The 15650-nt window shown below is 32.5% G+C and overlaps 2 protein-coding genes across 2 annotated transcripts; one reads left to right on the top strand and one right to left on the bottom strand.

Moving 5' to 3' along the window:
* Nucleotides 1-4193: 4193 nt before the first annotated feature.
* LOC123919556 (ribulose bisphosphate carboxylase/oxygenase activase, chloroplastic-like) lies at nucleotides 4194-7927 on the top strand. The gene is made up of 6 exons (XM_045971506.1): nucleotides 4194-4570; nucleotides 5239-5561; nucleotides 5821-6012; nucleotides 6247-6719; nucleotides 7088-7369; nucleotides 7606-7927. The coding sequence occupies exons 1-6, from the start codon at nucleotides 4526-4528 to the stop codon at nucleotides 7719-7721; spliced, it is 1431 nt and encodes a 476-aa protein (XP_045827462.1). The 5' UTR covers nucleotides 4194-4525; the 3' UTR covers nucleotides 7722-7927.
* Nucleotides 7928-10045: 2118 nt separating this feature from the next.
* LOC123919555 (MYG1 protein) lies at nucleotides 10046-15323 on the bottom strand. The gene is made up of 7 exons (XM_045971505.1): nucleotides 14927-15323; nucleotides 13981-14127; nucleotides 13392-13490; nucleotides 12412-12603; nucleotides 12168-12287; nucleotides 11229-11300; nucleotides 10046-10471 (listed from the first exon to the last, which is right to left on the bottom strand). Exons 1-7 carry the CDS (start codon nucleotides 15200-15202, stop codon nucleotides 10247-10249), a joined length of 1131 nt encoding a protein of 376 aa, XP_045827461.1. The 5' UTR covers nucleotides 15203-15323; the 3' UTR covers nucleotides 10046-10246.
* Between the last annotated feature and the right edge of the window lie 327 nt (nucleotides 15324-15650).

Here is a 15650-nt window from a genome sequence, read left to right as displayed (position 1 = left end):
AAAGAATTATCGGAAAATGCGTTCCGAAGTTTTTTAATAAAGGCAAAAATGGAACGCGGGGTAGAAAAGCAACATAGGGAGTCAGATGAGAAAATTTCATTTCTTTTCGCGCGCCCTTCTCGTGGACATTCTGAAATTTAAAAAATGTCCAACTTGAGTTCTAGGACTCTAGTGGTGAAAAAATAAGATTTGAGTTTTAAAATTCAAATTATACAAATATGTTTCGACTTCATGAACTTGAATTTGATGAATACCAATATGTATGTATGCAGAATAAGAGAAATATTAACTTGGGGCACAACTTCATATCAATTATAATTAGACATACACGCATGATTGAGAAAAATTTAAAGATAAATAATTTAGTCACATTATCTAATATTAATTGTACCGAACAATACTAGGACACCATTCGTTAAGGCCAATAGCCATTTAAATGAGTTGATCACCCGAGAAGGGATCAAGCCCACTTGAACAAGTCCAAGGCTCCACTCACGATGCAACCATAATACTTTAATAAATATACACTACACCCGGTCAATTAATATATGGTGTTATTTGTAGTCATTCTTTTTTTCTTGTGACTAGAAATTTCACCTTAAAAGTGAATAAGTGAATTGTATGAGTTCAAACTCCGGCTCCTGCATAATATATGTAATGACCCTACGAACTGAACTAAGTTCACGGGACGGCATTTGTAGTCATTCTTATTAAGGACTAAATTGATCATTGTTAAGTCCCATAAAAGTAATTTAGTTGGTATAGCTACAAAAGACGTTGGTATTCGAATCGCGGATTTTTATTGGAGTTAACTTTTAAAATAAGTAAATGGACCAAATATATATTTAACCTAAAAATATATATTAGACAAATATGGGACGGGTGGATACTAAGATACTTGTATCTACATTCATACTCATTCATTTTTGCGGATGAATCATTACTCATAATAATACAAGTTTCTAACCCACTTGGGTTGGTGCATTGGTATTGACTTGAGACTTAAGAGTGTGCTCCTCTTGAGATTTGAGGTTCGATTCTCTCTGACGCCAATATTTTTTATAGTTTTCATTGAGTATGTGCCGAATCGTATAGATAACTTTTGTATTATTTTGACTTTATAAAAAATATTAGAATCATTTTCTACACATTCAATAAAAATAAACAATTTCACAATATCATTCTACTATTATAACTGTGTTTTAAAATTGTTAGTATGAAAGAAAAATTAATATTAACTCAATAAATGTTATCTTAAAATTATAATTATCCATCGTTTGTAAGATTTAGTTTAACTAATAATGTCGAGATTTTTCTACCAAAAAAAATGCTGAGATTTATTTTAAAAAATATGAGTTAATAAGACGAAATATTTTTTTGCAGTTACTCAAATTCAAATCCAAAATTTACCTTTATGTACAAATTTTCAAATGGAATTTTTCTTTTTGGAACAAAAAAGTTATGAAATCAGTACTAACTTGTGAGTTGTGAATATCCATCCATTACAGCCAAAAACAATAATAGCTCCGGGCAAATTATGAAACGTAGTACACTTACTTCCAAGAAACTTGGACAATAACTTGTGCTCTGTCAGTCAGTCTGTCGTGCTACCTTATTCGTGAGCTTCACCCTTGTCCACATAAAAAAAAAATGATTTTAGTTTTTTTTTGTTAACTTTTCAATTTTTGAAGGAATATTTTTGATAATTTAGAGTTCATCGAGAAATAAATAAATTTTAATAAATTATTGTTCCTTTCAAAAATTAAATTCAAAATTTTCAAACATTTATTTTAAATGAAACTCGTTAACCCTTTTAAGTTAAATTACTAAAAAAAATCTACTTTTTTTTTATATATAAGCAAGTTAAATTACTACTTGATTAATACTTTTAAATTTTAAGTAAGATAAATTCTTAGACACATTAGAGTTTTATTGAATATCTGTATTCTTTAAACAAAATTTTAATTTATTTTAAATAAATTAATATAACCAATCGTTAGTTAGTTAGTTTAATGATAATTGACGCTGAATTTAATAAGGAGGACCGCGGTTCGATCCCCGCTACTGCGATCGGGAGGATGCTGAAACCACTTGATGTCAGAACTGACCCCCGAACCAGATTAAACTGGTGGTAAAAAAATAATAATATAAAAATACAACCTAACATTAATTTATTACATTAATTAATAAATACAAACACAACCAAACTATAGACTATTTGAGTGTCGACATTTTTGTAAACATAAAAAAACTGTTTTGTTTTATCACTTATCATAGTGATAGTCACATGTGAAGTTTCTACATTTCAAGTTATTTCCAAATCTAAACTCCAATAATGGATGAGTAGTCGAGTGTCATAACCCCACCAAAGAAAAATTTGTGCTTAATTATTTATACACTTTTATTTGAATGATTGTAGCTGCTGGGCCACCCTAAGAAAACAATAACCAAACTAGATTTATGACTTGTCGATTCGGTTACCGTTAAGATAAGGCTTAACCGTTTGATCATAATAATAATAAAAAGACAGCTACTTCCCTTAAAAAAAAAAAAAGACAGCTACTTTCCTAAAAAAAAAGTTTAATTGCAGTTTTTGTATTCTATTTTTATAATTTTGCATAATTGATCTCTTATTTTAAAATTTAACAATTTTAGTCTTCTATCAAGCATTTATCTAAAAAATAAAAGTTGATTGGTATATAATCTTAATTTAAAATTATAATTGATAAAACATGCATGTAGTATCACCATATTTTAGACAAAATATTTGATTAAGGGATTAAAACTGTCAAATTTTAAAATAGACAATCAATTCTGCAAAATGGTGAAAATAAAAGGACCATAACGATAATTAAGCCGAAAATTAAAAAAGAACACGTACTTTTATGTCTAATAATTTTTAAAGAATATTATTAACCTGTGCCTAACGACGTGATAAAGAATAAAAAACATTATCTTAGAAATAATGTATTTAATTTTGTTATCAATAGAAAAAAAAAACTAAGCTCAAAGGAACCGAGTCCTCAAAAACTTACTTAAATAGAGATTATTAATCTGTTTTATGCTATTAACTTGGATGTTGTGAGTTTGTTCGTAGATTCATCCTTTTTAATTTTTAGCAAAATTGAATATGTAATGATTTCGATTGATGTACTAAAAAAATAGCATAAAAACAATTATTAAAGATCTTTAACTCTAGGTAGTTTAAGAATAAACAGTTTACGAAAATATAATTTTTGCTAATGGAAATTTATGAATTAGCATAAGAAACTTATTAAAAAATAAGTCAATCCTAAGTCAAAACAAGTTAATCCAAACAAATAATATCTCTATTACTAAAAAAATCCTTCACAAATACAAGTGGGGTAAAAAATCGTATCAATGTGTCAAAGAAATTTTAAAAAATCCCACCAATTAAAAGTAAAAAAGTGTTTGAAGTTGTTCATTGAAATTAATCCAAATTAAGGAAGAGAACTTGATTTTATCAATTTTTAACTGTACCATATTATTTTAAAAGATGAAAAGCTAAAGTCAAGCTAGTATATGCAAAAGGTAACTATGGCATAAGGTTGAATTCAAAGTGACCTTGATGTCTAACTACTACTAGCTATCATATTCAAAAGAATAAATAATTTGATTTTGTCTTTTCTTCTTTTCTCCATATTGTTGTAAGTATAAGTAATAGTAAAATGATAAAATATGAGTGGTAGAGGAAGAAGGTTCAATTCAACCTTAACTACTTACGAGAAGCTTCCAAACCAAGTCATCATCATCATCATGGTATAAAACCAAGTTCCATGTTACCTAAATAAGCCACGTACTATACTATACACATAGACATAGCAACTTGACTATTGGGATCCCGTGAACTTAACTCTGTTAGAAGAGATATCACATTTTATATATAGAGTCAGAATTTAAACTCCAAACACTTTATTTATTCACTTTAAAGATAAAATTCTAACCATTAAATTTACCTGACGAAAATAAAAAGTAATTTAATTAACAACAATTTTATTAGCCGAGACCAAGTTAAAAACAAGACTTTCTCTATATAAATTAACCTAAACAAAATAGTATAGAAAAATTTAAACTTAAAACTAGAAGAAAAACACACTTCAAAATCTCAATTATTCAACATCATTGTGAACCCTTGACATTTACATAACTAACAATAATAGAATAAAACCAACTTCATTTCCCCTAAGGGTTACTTAACTAACATTCAAACAATAATACAATAAAGCCAATTTCATTTGTGTGGCTATTGATAAATTCTCAATTAAATCCATAGATTCTTTTATTCATTTATTTATTTGTTTATTTATTTATTTATTTATAATATTATTTCTATCTTTGTACTCACTCTTTGCTCCACTCACTTCAGCTTTCTTCATCACACTATAAAGTCTTCCTCCCACCTCTCTTTTTGTCAATCTAATCCAAAGACTTTGGAGCTAACTTCCATTTGTTCTGCTTCCAATTCAATAATCTTTACCAAACTTGTTTTTGGTTTCCAATAATTATGGCAACTTCTGTTACAAATGTTGGAGCCATTAACATGGCACAGGTACCCTTATTATATCATATTAAGCTTATAAGACTTTGGTCTATAGTCCATATATAAAACATGCGTGGTTTCACTTATGCTTTTGATTATTGACTTTGTTTCTAATATTTCTCTTTTCTTAAGTATATTCTACACATGCCTACATAAAACATGCATGATTTTATTGATTCTAATATCTCTTCTTTTTTTTTTTTTTTTTTTTTTTTAAGTATCTAGTTGTATGAGTGTTAAGAGGGGTAGCAGACTCAATTATGAGCAAATGATGTTTTTTTAAGTTCATTAAATAATTGACGTATCTGATGTTATAGACCATATACATCAATTATTCAATGAAGCTAAAAAAACAAATTTTTTCTTATTATCAGATACATCAATTATTCAATGAACTAAGAATAAACTTTTTCTTATAATAAGGACTACTGGGAGTAATTTTTTTTTGCTTATATTTGAGTCCAGAGTAGTCGAAGATTGCGAAATTGTGGAACCAAACCTTTTTTTAAAACCCTGACTCTAAGTTTATTTCCATGAACATGGACTCCTTCTGAATTTTTGTGATCTAAACATAGTATGTGTTTGATTTTCTTTCATATGAGTCTGTTCCAATTTTCATTGAATTTGGAGTTCATGGTTAATCAGGGACTAAAAAGGGTCTGTTATATTTTGTGCAGTTGAGATTGAATGGCTCTAGCAATGGAATTCCTATGACAAGTTCAGCATTTTTTGGAAAAAGCCTTAAGAAAACCAGTTCACTGATTTCCAGCCAGAAGAGTTTGTCTGGTAATTTCAAGGTTTCCGCGCAGGTCGAATATGATGAGGAAAAGCAGACCTCAAAGGACAGATGGGCTGGACTTGCTTATGACACCTCAGATGATCAGCAAGATATCACTAGAGGGAAGGGAAAGGTGGACAGTGTTTTCCAAGCTCCAATGGGATCTGGAACTCACTATGCTATCATGAGTTCCTATGATTATATTAGTGCCGGCCTTCGCCAGTAAGTTTTTTTTGCCTTAATTCAGTTAAACGTAGATTTGAAACTCGGGTTTTGAAAACTAAAGTGTTTTCATTTTATTTACTTGTTGAATGCTATTGCTAATAGACTTATTTTCTAGTACACGGTTATCACTTATCAGTATCTTACAATACATGCGATGCGAGTTGTATCTTACAAATCACAATATAATTTGATTCACAACTTGAAAAGTAAGTCTTTCGATTCACAATTTGAATCTCCATTCGACAACAATGTTCAGGTACAATATGGACAATACAATTGATGGCTTGTATATTGCACCAGCATTTATGGACAAGCTTGTTGTTCATATCACCAAGAACTATCTAAGCTTGCCAAGTGTTAAGATTCCTCTCATTTTGGGAATTTGGGGAGGAAAAGGTCAAGGGAAGTCATTTCAATGTGAGCTTGTCTTTGCCAAGATGGGAATCAGGTTAGTTTAATTCCATTATTGCTACACAATGTTGTCAAATAATGATTATAGCGATACTTTAGTGCTCTATAGCATAGCGGAATTTGAACAAATCACTATTGTTCTGCGATACACTATTTAGTATAAGTGTTGTCACATGCCAGCTATAGCAGCACTATAGCATGGTAGCGTAGGTACATCCAAGATGAAATTGACACTCAGTTACTAACTCTGGTTTACTTCTTTGGAATTCAGCCCTATAATGATGAGTGCTGGAGAATTAGAAAGTGGAAATGCCGGAGAGCCTGCAAAGTTGATTAGGCAAAGGTACCGTGAGGCGGCCGACATTATCAAAAAAGGAAAGATGTGTTGTCTCTTCATCAATGATCTTGATGCAGGAGCTGGTAGACTTGGTGGCACTACTCAATACACAGTCAACAACCAGATGGTAAATGCAACCCTTATGAACATTGCTGACAACCCTACCAATGTTCAACTTCCTGGTATGTACAACAAGGAGGATAATCCTCGCGTCCCTATCATAGTCACCGGTAATGATTTCTCAACATTGTATGCTCCTTTAATTCGTGATGGTCGTATGGAAAAATTCTACTGGGCGCCTACTCGTGAGGATCGGATCGGTGTCTGTCAAGGTATTTTCAGGTCAGATGGTGTCCCTAAGGATGACGTTGTCAAGCTTGTTGACACTTTCCCTGGACAGTCCATTGGTATGTCATCCCTTAATCTCAGCTTCAAGTCAAAATTTCTAGTTATTAAGGGCCTGTATTTGTGTTGACTTATTTGAGCTTATGTACTGATATAAACACCTGTGAGACTGTTTGGTGAGCTTATAGGAACAACTTATGACATGTCCATAATATGTTTTCAGCCTATTTTCATAAATTCTCCATGATAGCTTATGAAAACAGCTTATAACTTATATGAAAATAGTTTGACTTTATTTTGTTATAGAAATAGCTTATACATAAACACTTATATCATAGGTGTTCGTGTTATAAGCACCTAATTTAGCTGTTTATCCAAATAGGGCCCGATGAAATTAGAGTAATCAAATGTTTGATGCAATTTTTTGCAGACTTTTTTGGTGCTTTGAGGGCTAGAGTGTATGATGATGAAGTCAGGAATTGGATTTCTGGTATTGGTGTCGAGAGTATTGGGAAAAGGCTTGTGAATTCAAAGGAAGGACCTCCAACTTTTGAGCAACCAAAAATGACTATTGACAAGCTACTAGAGTATGGAAATATGCTTGTTCAAGAACAAGACAATGTAAAGAGAGTTCAGTTAGCTGACAAATACCTCAGTGAGGCAGCTCTTGGTGATGCAAATGATGATGCTATCAAGACTGGAAACTTCTACGGTTAGTCCTTTGATCCTTAAAGCCGTTATTTCTTTTATGTGTAGGAATCATTCTTGGTATCGCTGAATTTATAACACTCACATACTCTTCACACCAACAACGTGCACTAGACTTCGGTGGTATCTTAAAACCTTGATTCAAAAACTCCTTCTAGATTTAGACCTAGAAATATGTCGGGCCGGTCCTGACAACAACTTAGACTAAAACAAAAATGTTATCTTACTGTTTGGATGCAGGACAAGGAGCTCAGCAAGTTAATTTTCCTGTCCAACAAGGTTGTGCTGACCCTTATGCAGAAAACTATGATCCAACAGCCAGAAGTGACAATGGAAGCTGCACATACAATTTGTAGTTGAATTTTAAGTGTACAGATAAATATGGAGATTTGTAAAAGCAGTCTAAAAAACATGTTACTATGTTTCGTAGATCATTCACCATATTTTATATAATGTGTATTAATCTCAACTCTAGGTTATACATTTTGTGTTATTGCTTGTGTATCCTATGGTTGAGTTTTATTTTATGAATGACATCTTATAGATGGCATTGTTTTGGCAATCGTCTTTCCTCCTTTCATTTTGCACAATCATTTGTATAGTGAGAGCTAGCTGATTTAGAAATTTTTTTAACATTAAGAATCAAACTTGGTACTCGAGATTTACAACAATCACACACTGCACACCAACTACTTGCGCTAGACCCCAGTAGTCTAACTGGTTTAGATGATAAATGACATGGGAACAATTAACACAATATATAAAACAAATAAAACTAATCAGAGACACAACTAAAATCTAAAGCAAGAAAAATAAATTGAACCTGCAATTACAGAAAAGTATTACCTTTATACCTTACCATCAAATGTTATGTGTTATTCACTTCTTTAACCATAATAGCCTAGTAGGTCCTTGAAAGAAAGAGGGAAAAAAAATAAATCAGTCCTAGATGTTTTATGCATGGCATCTTTAGAATACAGCACCAAGAACTTAGAATGAAGTTATGGTAGAGTAGTACCTTCCGGATTAACAACATTGAAGAAAAATGATCAAAGTTAAACTAGACACCAACACACGCCTGTTTTATACACAATAAGATTAATTGTTATGCTTCCTCTTACCTCACAATACATTCCACTGCCACAAACATTTCGATTCTCAGTCCCTTGGATTATCTTTATATTTCTCAGCTTCTGTTTAGATTCATGGCTTATGATCCTCCTAGTCTCATCTCAGCCTGATCAGCTTTTGTATGTTGGATTCGAGGGACTGAGAAGTGACAACTTAACCATGACTGTAATGGCAGAAATAGAAAAAAGTGAAACTGTATTGAAAGCTTACAAATGAGACTAGTAGCCTAAAGGATCAAGGTTTTTATCCAACGCCTTTATAGTTCGAGTATGTTTGGATTGGTGGTATAAGGAGGAATTGAGTGGAATAAAATGGAATCGTCTGGTTAGATTTTAAAAAAATGAATGTTAAATCAGTTTCATTCTATTCCACCAATCTGAACATACAGAACTCCACTGATGGTAAAGGTTTCTCCTTTTCTTTCTTATTTGCTCCGCGCTATTGTCCCTTTGCTGTTGAGTTTGACAACTGTCCAAGACTTATGATTTTAGGGACATCAATTAAACCCGTGATGGAACTGACATCCATGACGCGGTGTGCAATACTTCTGCAGCGGCAGAGTTCAACCAATCAAGATTTCAACCTCAAAAGTGAGAAACTGATTCTAGCTTAGGTTGATTTTAAGCACCGACACTTTAGATTGAAGATGTTTTCGGTGTCTGATACGTGTCAATTCTGATTCCTACAAGACACTGACACATGTACACATATATTATTGGTGTTTATATGTAAGTGTTGTGTTTGGTGTCTGAGTTGGTGCTTCATAGATTATACGTGTCAATTCTGATTCCTACAAGACACTGACACATGTACACATATATATTATTGGTGTTTATATGTAAGTGTTGTGTTTGGTGTCTGAGTTGGTGCTTCATAGATTATGATTTTACTGTGTTAACAGTGTCAGATTTTGTGCATCCTCTTCCAGACCCAAAACACCAATCCACTCATGTACTTCTACCAAAAGATCAAGAAAACTCAAAACAATGCTAAGAAAACTGTTGTATCTGCATGAAAGCTGTGAGCAAGTGGTGATACACATAGATGTGAATGCTAGCAATGTGCTTCTATTAACAATGCTAAGAAAACTCAAAACATGACAACGAATTATTACAAATGAAACACAATAAAAAAAAAATCAGATTAGAATCGACAATTTTGAGAGCAAAGAATATACATTTACTCAACAAGATAAAACAGATACTTAAATATTTGTCAAAAAAAAAAAAACAGATACTTAAATTAGTCATCAAAAGTTTCACACTGAAAAAATAAGTTTTACTTATATGCTTTGGATGTTTTATACATTATGCTAGATGCATATCCTATACTCAGTTAAATCTGAAGAACAGTTCTTTCAGTTTCAAAAATTCTTTTTTTAACTCTAAAAGAACATTAACAACTTTACGAGACTTATTTAAGAATTTTCAAAGCCTGGAGCTCCAAGAAAACAAAATAGATGCATGAAATTCATGATATCTTGAAACATCCCGATTAAACAAAATCCATTACATTTTATCAAAAAAAAGCACCCAGAATACATTAGGTATACAAGGTTAAATTACAAAACGAAATTTTGGATAAGATAGATCCACATACATAAGTAAAGAAAGTTAATAACTCAGCAATTATGATTATAATTATCTTTTAAGGCAATGTTCCTATCCCCTTCTGTCTCTTTAATGCAATCAATCAGAAAACAAGACTGAAAGATTCTGCAAAATTAATGGATGATTTTACAATCCTCTGCCTACATCTTCAAAGCAGCTTTGGCCATGGCCAAGGCACCTTCAAAAGTTTGGTTTCCGCCAATAAATCCACTCATATGCACAAAAACACAACCAGGAATGTCAGCTTCCTTTGAGAGCACATCATCCCTTAAGCCTCGCCACTGTGAAGGTAAAGCCTTCCGGCTCTCAAATCTATCGGGAGATACTGAAACAGCCTGCACTCGCCACTGTTTGCTTCTCTCATCCTGTAAAAGGCATCGAGAAAGGCACGTGTGGAGAAATCAGCTATGTTAAAAGAACATGAATCAAAGGTTAAATCAGCTATACTACGAAACAACCTTAATGGTGCAGTTGGAAATCCTGCTAGTGATGGTATATTAAGTTGAGTAATTGAGGTGCAGAGGTAAGAAAACTTTGAATCTAAGATTTGAGAATGTATTTAATGGGAACACAAATGAGAGCCAAGAACAAGTTTAAGGTTTGGTGACAAATCTATGATTTTGGAAATTGGGATCAAAATGTATCAGGGTTTATGAATTATAGAGAAGACATGATTGTCCGTTCTGATTTTAATCAGTCATGACTTTGGACATTGAGTTAGTACAGTTGATGATTTTTCAAGCATTGGTCAGTTTCATTAAGGTGCAGTTTAAAATGATCTTGTTGAACATCCATAAACCTTAACCAGAATCACTCAGCCTGGTATTGCATCATATTGCGTTACCCTGATAATTGATTATTTGCATCCATTTCAAATTCAATTCTATCTCGTTCTACCAAAACCTTCATATGACTTCAACATCTAGCTAGACGTTTGAACTTTAGACATATTAAACAACCCATTGTCTAATTATATTGGACTTTTCATAGTTTGATTTCTCATACCAATAAAGACCAAACTAAGCAGTCATTCTAAAACATCTATCGACATGCCCTTTTAGAGACTCCTTCAGAACTAAGGCATAGAATAGAACTTGAAGAAAATGGAAATGAAGTGCATACCTGATACAGAACATATTTGATTGGTGGGTCAATTTTCAACTCACCCTCAAGCTCGAATAAGTGAAGCTTCCACTGCGGAAAAAAAAAAAAAGTTAAAATCTTCTAACATGGTGTGTAGTAAAATACCACTATAAAATCCTGGTGCCACCAGCTTGAAATGAATTTTTTTTACAAAAAATATATAACTTATTTATTTTTCATCAAATGAAATCTTTTAGGGTGTGTTTGGTAAGTCCAATAAGCTAGCTTATAGCTTATTGGACTAGCTTATAAGCTTGTTTGAAAAAAATAAAAGTGTTTGGTAAAAAGCTTTTCTCACGAGCTTATAGCTTTTTTTGAGATGCTATTTCAAGTAGCGTTTGAGCTTATAGCTTATAGCTTTTTACAGTTTTTTCCATTTTTAACCTTTAATTTAATTTTATTATTTTTTATAAAATAAAAAACTACCCACTAAAAGAAAAACTACCCACTACATATAAATGTCCTTTTATGTCTTTTTATATTTATCAATCATTTAAAAAACTAATTTTACCAAACACTTTAATTTCAATCAGCTAGCTTTTCAGCTATCAGCTATAAGCTAGTTTTTCAGCTATAAGCTAGCTTATAGCTTTATTTTACCAAACAGAGCCTTAAGATAAAGTCTAAATAATCATTCAAGCTTCAAATCATGATTTCACAATTAACTTGCTCTATAAATGGACTCAAAATCTTGTTTACCCAGAATTAAATATTTTCAAATGAATCCATAAAAATTTGCATGAGAAAAGCTCTAGAATATTTTTCAACATATATATTCAAGATGTTGGTCAAAACACATTCTCAAGCCCTCAAGTCATGATTTTGACAGTTACTAGACATAATTCAAAATTTTGAATAAATCAAGTTTAAAAATATCATACAAATGTTTGAAGAGGGTGACAAGAGTAATCAACTCACAGGACAGAATTTTTTCAAAACTAAAATTTCTCCAGAAGGATCAACAGTTTGTCTAGCCGCCACAGTCTCCATTACTATTGACCTTGCTGGTAACCATGAGTTTACATGAAATCGAACACTCTGCAGGGGAAGAAGGGAACTTGTTCAGAAAGCAATGAAAAGGTAAAACAGGAAGAAAAAAAATTCAAAATCCCTTGCTATTCTTAGGGTTCAAAGAGAAAGGGCGTGAACGGTGAATACTCACATCCAGAAACTCACTGCCAGCAAGAGCCATGGCACGATGAAAGGCCTCATTTTCTTTCTCAGATGACTGATCAGGATCTGTCCAATCCAAATTAAACCTCCCTACTCTTGAAGATAAATGAGTATTATTCACATATTTTGGAGGCTGGTCTGTGTCATATTGATTGATTCCATTGTCTACAGCATCAATTGCCTGAAATGATTAACAAGAATATCATTTATCATAATGTTCCAACTGTCTAATAATCATCAGAAATATATTTTGTTTCACCAATCAGCCACTTTAAGAGGACTAACAACCCCCAACAGTAGTCCCCTAAGCCATTCTGCAGGCAATTATTATCAAATTAAAACAAAGAACATGTGGTTCTCAATTAATTGTCCCACAACATAAGCAAAACTATCTTTCAACCAAGTCCTTGAATAAAGAATATAAAAACAATGAAGGACTAATCCACAGTATAAATCCACAACACATCATAGGAAACCCCTTAGTAAGTCAACTAGTGAGTCTTGCGGGAGAGTCCAGGTTCTCTCTCAGAATATCTTGGGGATGGGATTGTTTAATTCTACTTACTGAGTTGCTGTGATATTGTACATTCTACCTGCGACCCACACTAATGCAGATGGGGTATATTAGAGAATATCAGTTAAGTTACAGTTAAGTCGGTACGAGTTTGTTGCAGTTACACAGCTGTGAGTTAGTTAGGAAACTTAGTTAGCTTAGATTTATTAGGGACTCTTCCCTATTACTATTGTAAGAGAAACAGATAAGGAAATACAATCAGAAGTTTACTCTTCCATTCGCTCTCTCACTTTCTGATTTCATTATCTCCAAGGTTGAGATCTCAACAGTCTAACATGGTATCCGAAAAACGAATTACCATGAATCAAGGAGTGGAAAGGAATATCACCAAACAAGGTGCTATAATGTATATAAAGTTGAAAGGTAGAAATAGAGTACATTTTTAAATTTACTACCTCCATGAAGCTCCTGTAAACAGCCAAATATACGTAATTCACATCTTGGTGCTCTTCATCTACTTTAAGTTCATTGGCTATAATCTCCTTTCCAAAATGCTACACACAGAAAAAAGAAAGCATAGTATAATTATACCGAAACAGAAGAATTAGTAAGGTAAATTCATATTCCAAATACAAATTTCCACACACAATTGGTAATTATACCAAAACAAAAGAATTCTCACTATTTGGTTCAAAGGAGAGGAGTTGAGGGATTTCAACAAGATGTTCTGCTGATTAGAGGGAGGGAAGGGACTTCAAAACTAATTTACCTTTTTTACACTTATAAGCATTCATATTACATTCTGCATACAAATATTTTAGTCAATCAATGTATGTAAAATATTTCAAACCCATCTTTTCTCCCCCACCGAATCCCACCAATATCGGAGGGAAGCCAAAATTGAGTGAGGAGAAATTGTGTCCCCCTTTATTACCCTCCCCTTCGTATTGAACCAAACTAGATTAAAATAACCTCTCCCCTGCTTCTATTTCTCACTTCAACCAAACACTAAATAAAATAAGGTTATTTAGATGACAAATGTACCTTATAAACAAGACCAGCACTACTCAATTTAGTGGAGAAACCATGCCCAAAAACCTCCTCAAATCCTTTCTGGTGATGATCATATCGATCTCGGGCAGGGTCATACACACCTCCAACATCAAGAACAGCATCAAGACCCTCCAACACCTATTCACAATTTAGGTTAAACAAAAAAAAAATCAAACATATATTAAAAAAAAATACACAATCTTTCACTTCATTCAATAGCGAAACACATATTTCAACAAACAAAAAGAAACATGCCTCTCCAACTAAATTTCAAATGCCCCCCTAACAAATTACCATTAAAAAAACTCCACTGACAATCGAAAAGCATCATCCTTTTCCACATTTTAACACCAAACAAACAACACGAAAGATACAGCATTTTCCGGTTCCGGTCACAGACTACTACTTAACAGTAAAACTACCTCCCAAATAAACCAATATCTCACTGGGTCACTGATAAGTTATGAAAAAACCAGGAAAAAAATCACATTTACTCAGAAACCTCACAAAAACAAAAGTATCCTAATTGCATAGTAATCAAACTAAAATAACTCATATTTTCTCATCAACTAAACCTCAAACAAATCACACTTTTTCATCAACCAAACAAAAAAAATCATACTTTCTCACCAACAACCTCCTCCGAAAAAGAAAAAAAAAAACCTAACCTTCTTCAGTCACTGACAGCAACTTAATAATAAAATAACTCCCCAAAACAAAATTGGGTCTCTCTCAAGTCATTGAAAAACCAGAAAACAAATAACATTTTCTCAGCAACCCAACAAAAAAAAAACACTTTTCATCAAGCAAACAAAAAAAAATCATATTTTTCATAATAACTGAACAAACAAAGAAAAATAAACACTTCCTAAGCAACAAAACAAAAAAATCAAACATTTTGGGTTTGGATTTGGATTGAGAAAGGTCCCATACACACCTGAGGGTCACGAGTGCGAACGATTTCAGCATTGAAGAACTTGCGAGTGAGACGAATCATGAAGCAACCAAGAGCTTCATCACAATGGAAGCTTCCATTGTGAGTACCAACGCGCTTGAGTGACGCGTGAGAAGAAGGTGAAGAAGAATCAGAAACCCTAGCAGTTTTAGAATTAGACATTAGAAGACGAATTGGAAGAGTCAAATGTTTGTTGAAATGGAAATTATTGAATAAAAATGATGTCTTTGTTGTTGTTGTTGATGATATTGCCCACATGGCTTGTGGATTTATAAACACAAATTCATTCCCAAAACCCCTCTTCTAGGTTTTAACAATTTTTTAGGGTTTAACCAATATTTTTGGCATAATTTTTTTATTTTGAATCTTTTTAGAAATTTTTTTTACAAAGAAGGGCAATTTTGGTATTATAATTTTTACGTACACATTTGAGTTTATATAATCTTACCTTTCAGATTGAGTTTAAGCAATAACATGACCAATATTTGACTAGTAGAAATAAACTACAACGGTTGTTTGGGCGACATCGTTGTGTGTTTGAGAGTTTTAGTTGTTTGTTAACGAAAAGGAGAATGGAAGAGAAATTGAGAAACACACAAAAGTCTTTGGATGACATTGAAAATTTAATTTTTTTCAAGGGTATTTTGGTCAATTTGGGGTGTAACCAATATTTTTGGAGTGTGATTAGAAAAAAAATAGTTATTTT

Source organism: Trifolium pratense, linkage group LG4, assembly GCF_020283565.1.
Source record: "Trifolium pratense cultivar HEN17-A07 linkage group LG4, ARS_RC_1.1, whole genome shotgun sequence".
Taxonomy (NCBI): Eukaryota; Viridiplantae; Streptophyta; class Magnoliopsida; order Fabales; family Fabaceae; genus Trifolium; species Trifolium pratense.
The sequence above is the reverse complement of the archived record's forward strand: the minus strand, read 5'-3'. Positions and strand labels throughout refer to the sequence as shown.

What these genes read in the sequence shown, in the direction of transcription:
- LOC123919555 (XM_045971505.1), bottom strand. Translation starts at nt 15,202, where the DNA reads ATGTGGGCAATATCATCAACAACAACAACAAAGACATCATTTTTATTC. An exon ending in TTCGCACTCGTGACCCTCAG is followed by an intron (nt 14,128 to 14,926) that starts GTGTGTATGGGA and finishes AATTGTGAATAG; the next exon opens with GTGTTGGAGGGTCTTGATGC. An exon ending in TTTACAGGAGCTTCATGGAG is followed by an intron (nt 12,604 to 13,391) that starts GTAGTAAATTTA and finishes TAATCATTTCAG; the next exon opens with GCAATTGATGCTGTAGACAA.
- LOC123919556 (XM_045971506.1), top strand. Translation starts at nt 4,526, where the DNA reads ATGGCAACTTCTGTTACAAATGTTGGAGCCATTAACATGGCACAG. An exon ending in GAGCCATTAACATGGCACAG is followed by an intron (nt 4,571 to 5,238) that starts GTACCCTTATTA and finishes TATTTTGTGCAG; the next exon opens with TTGAGATTGAATGGCTCTAG. An exon ending in CAAGACTGGAAACTTCTACG is followed by an intron (nt 7,370 to 7,605) that starts GTTAGTCCTTTG and finishes GTTTGGATGCAG; the next exon opens with GACAAGGAGCTCAGCAAGTT.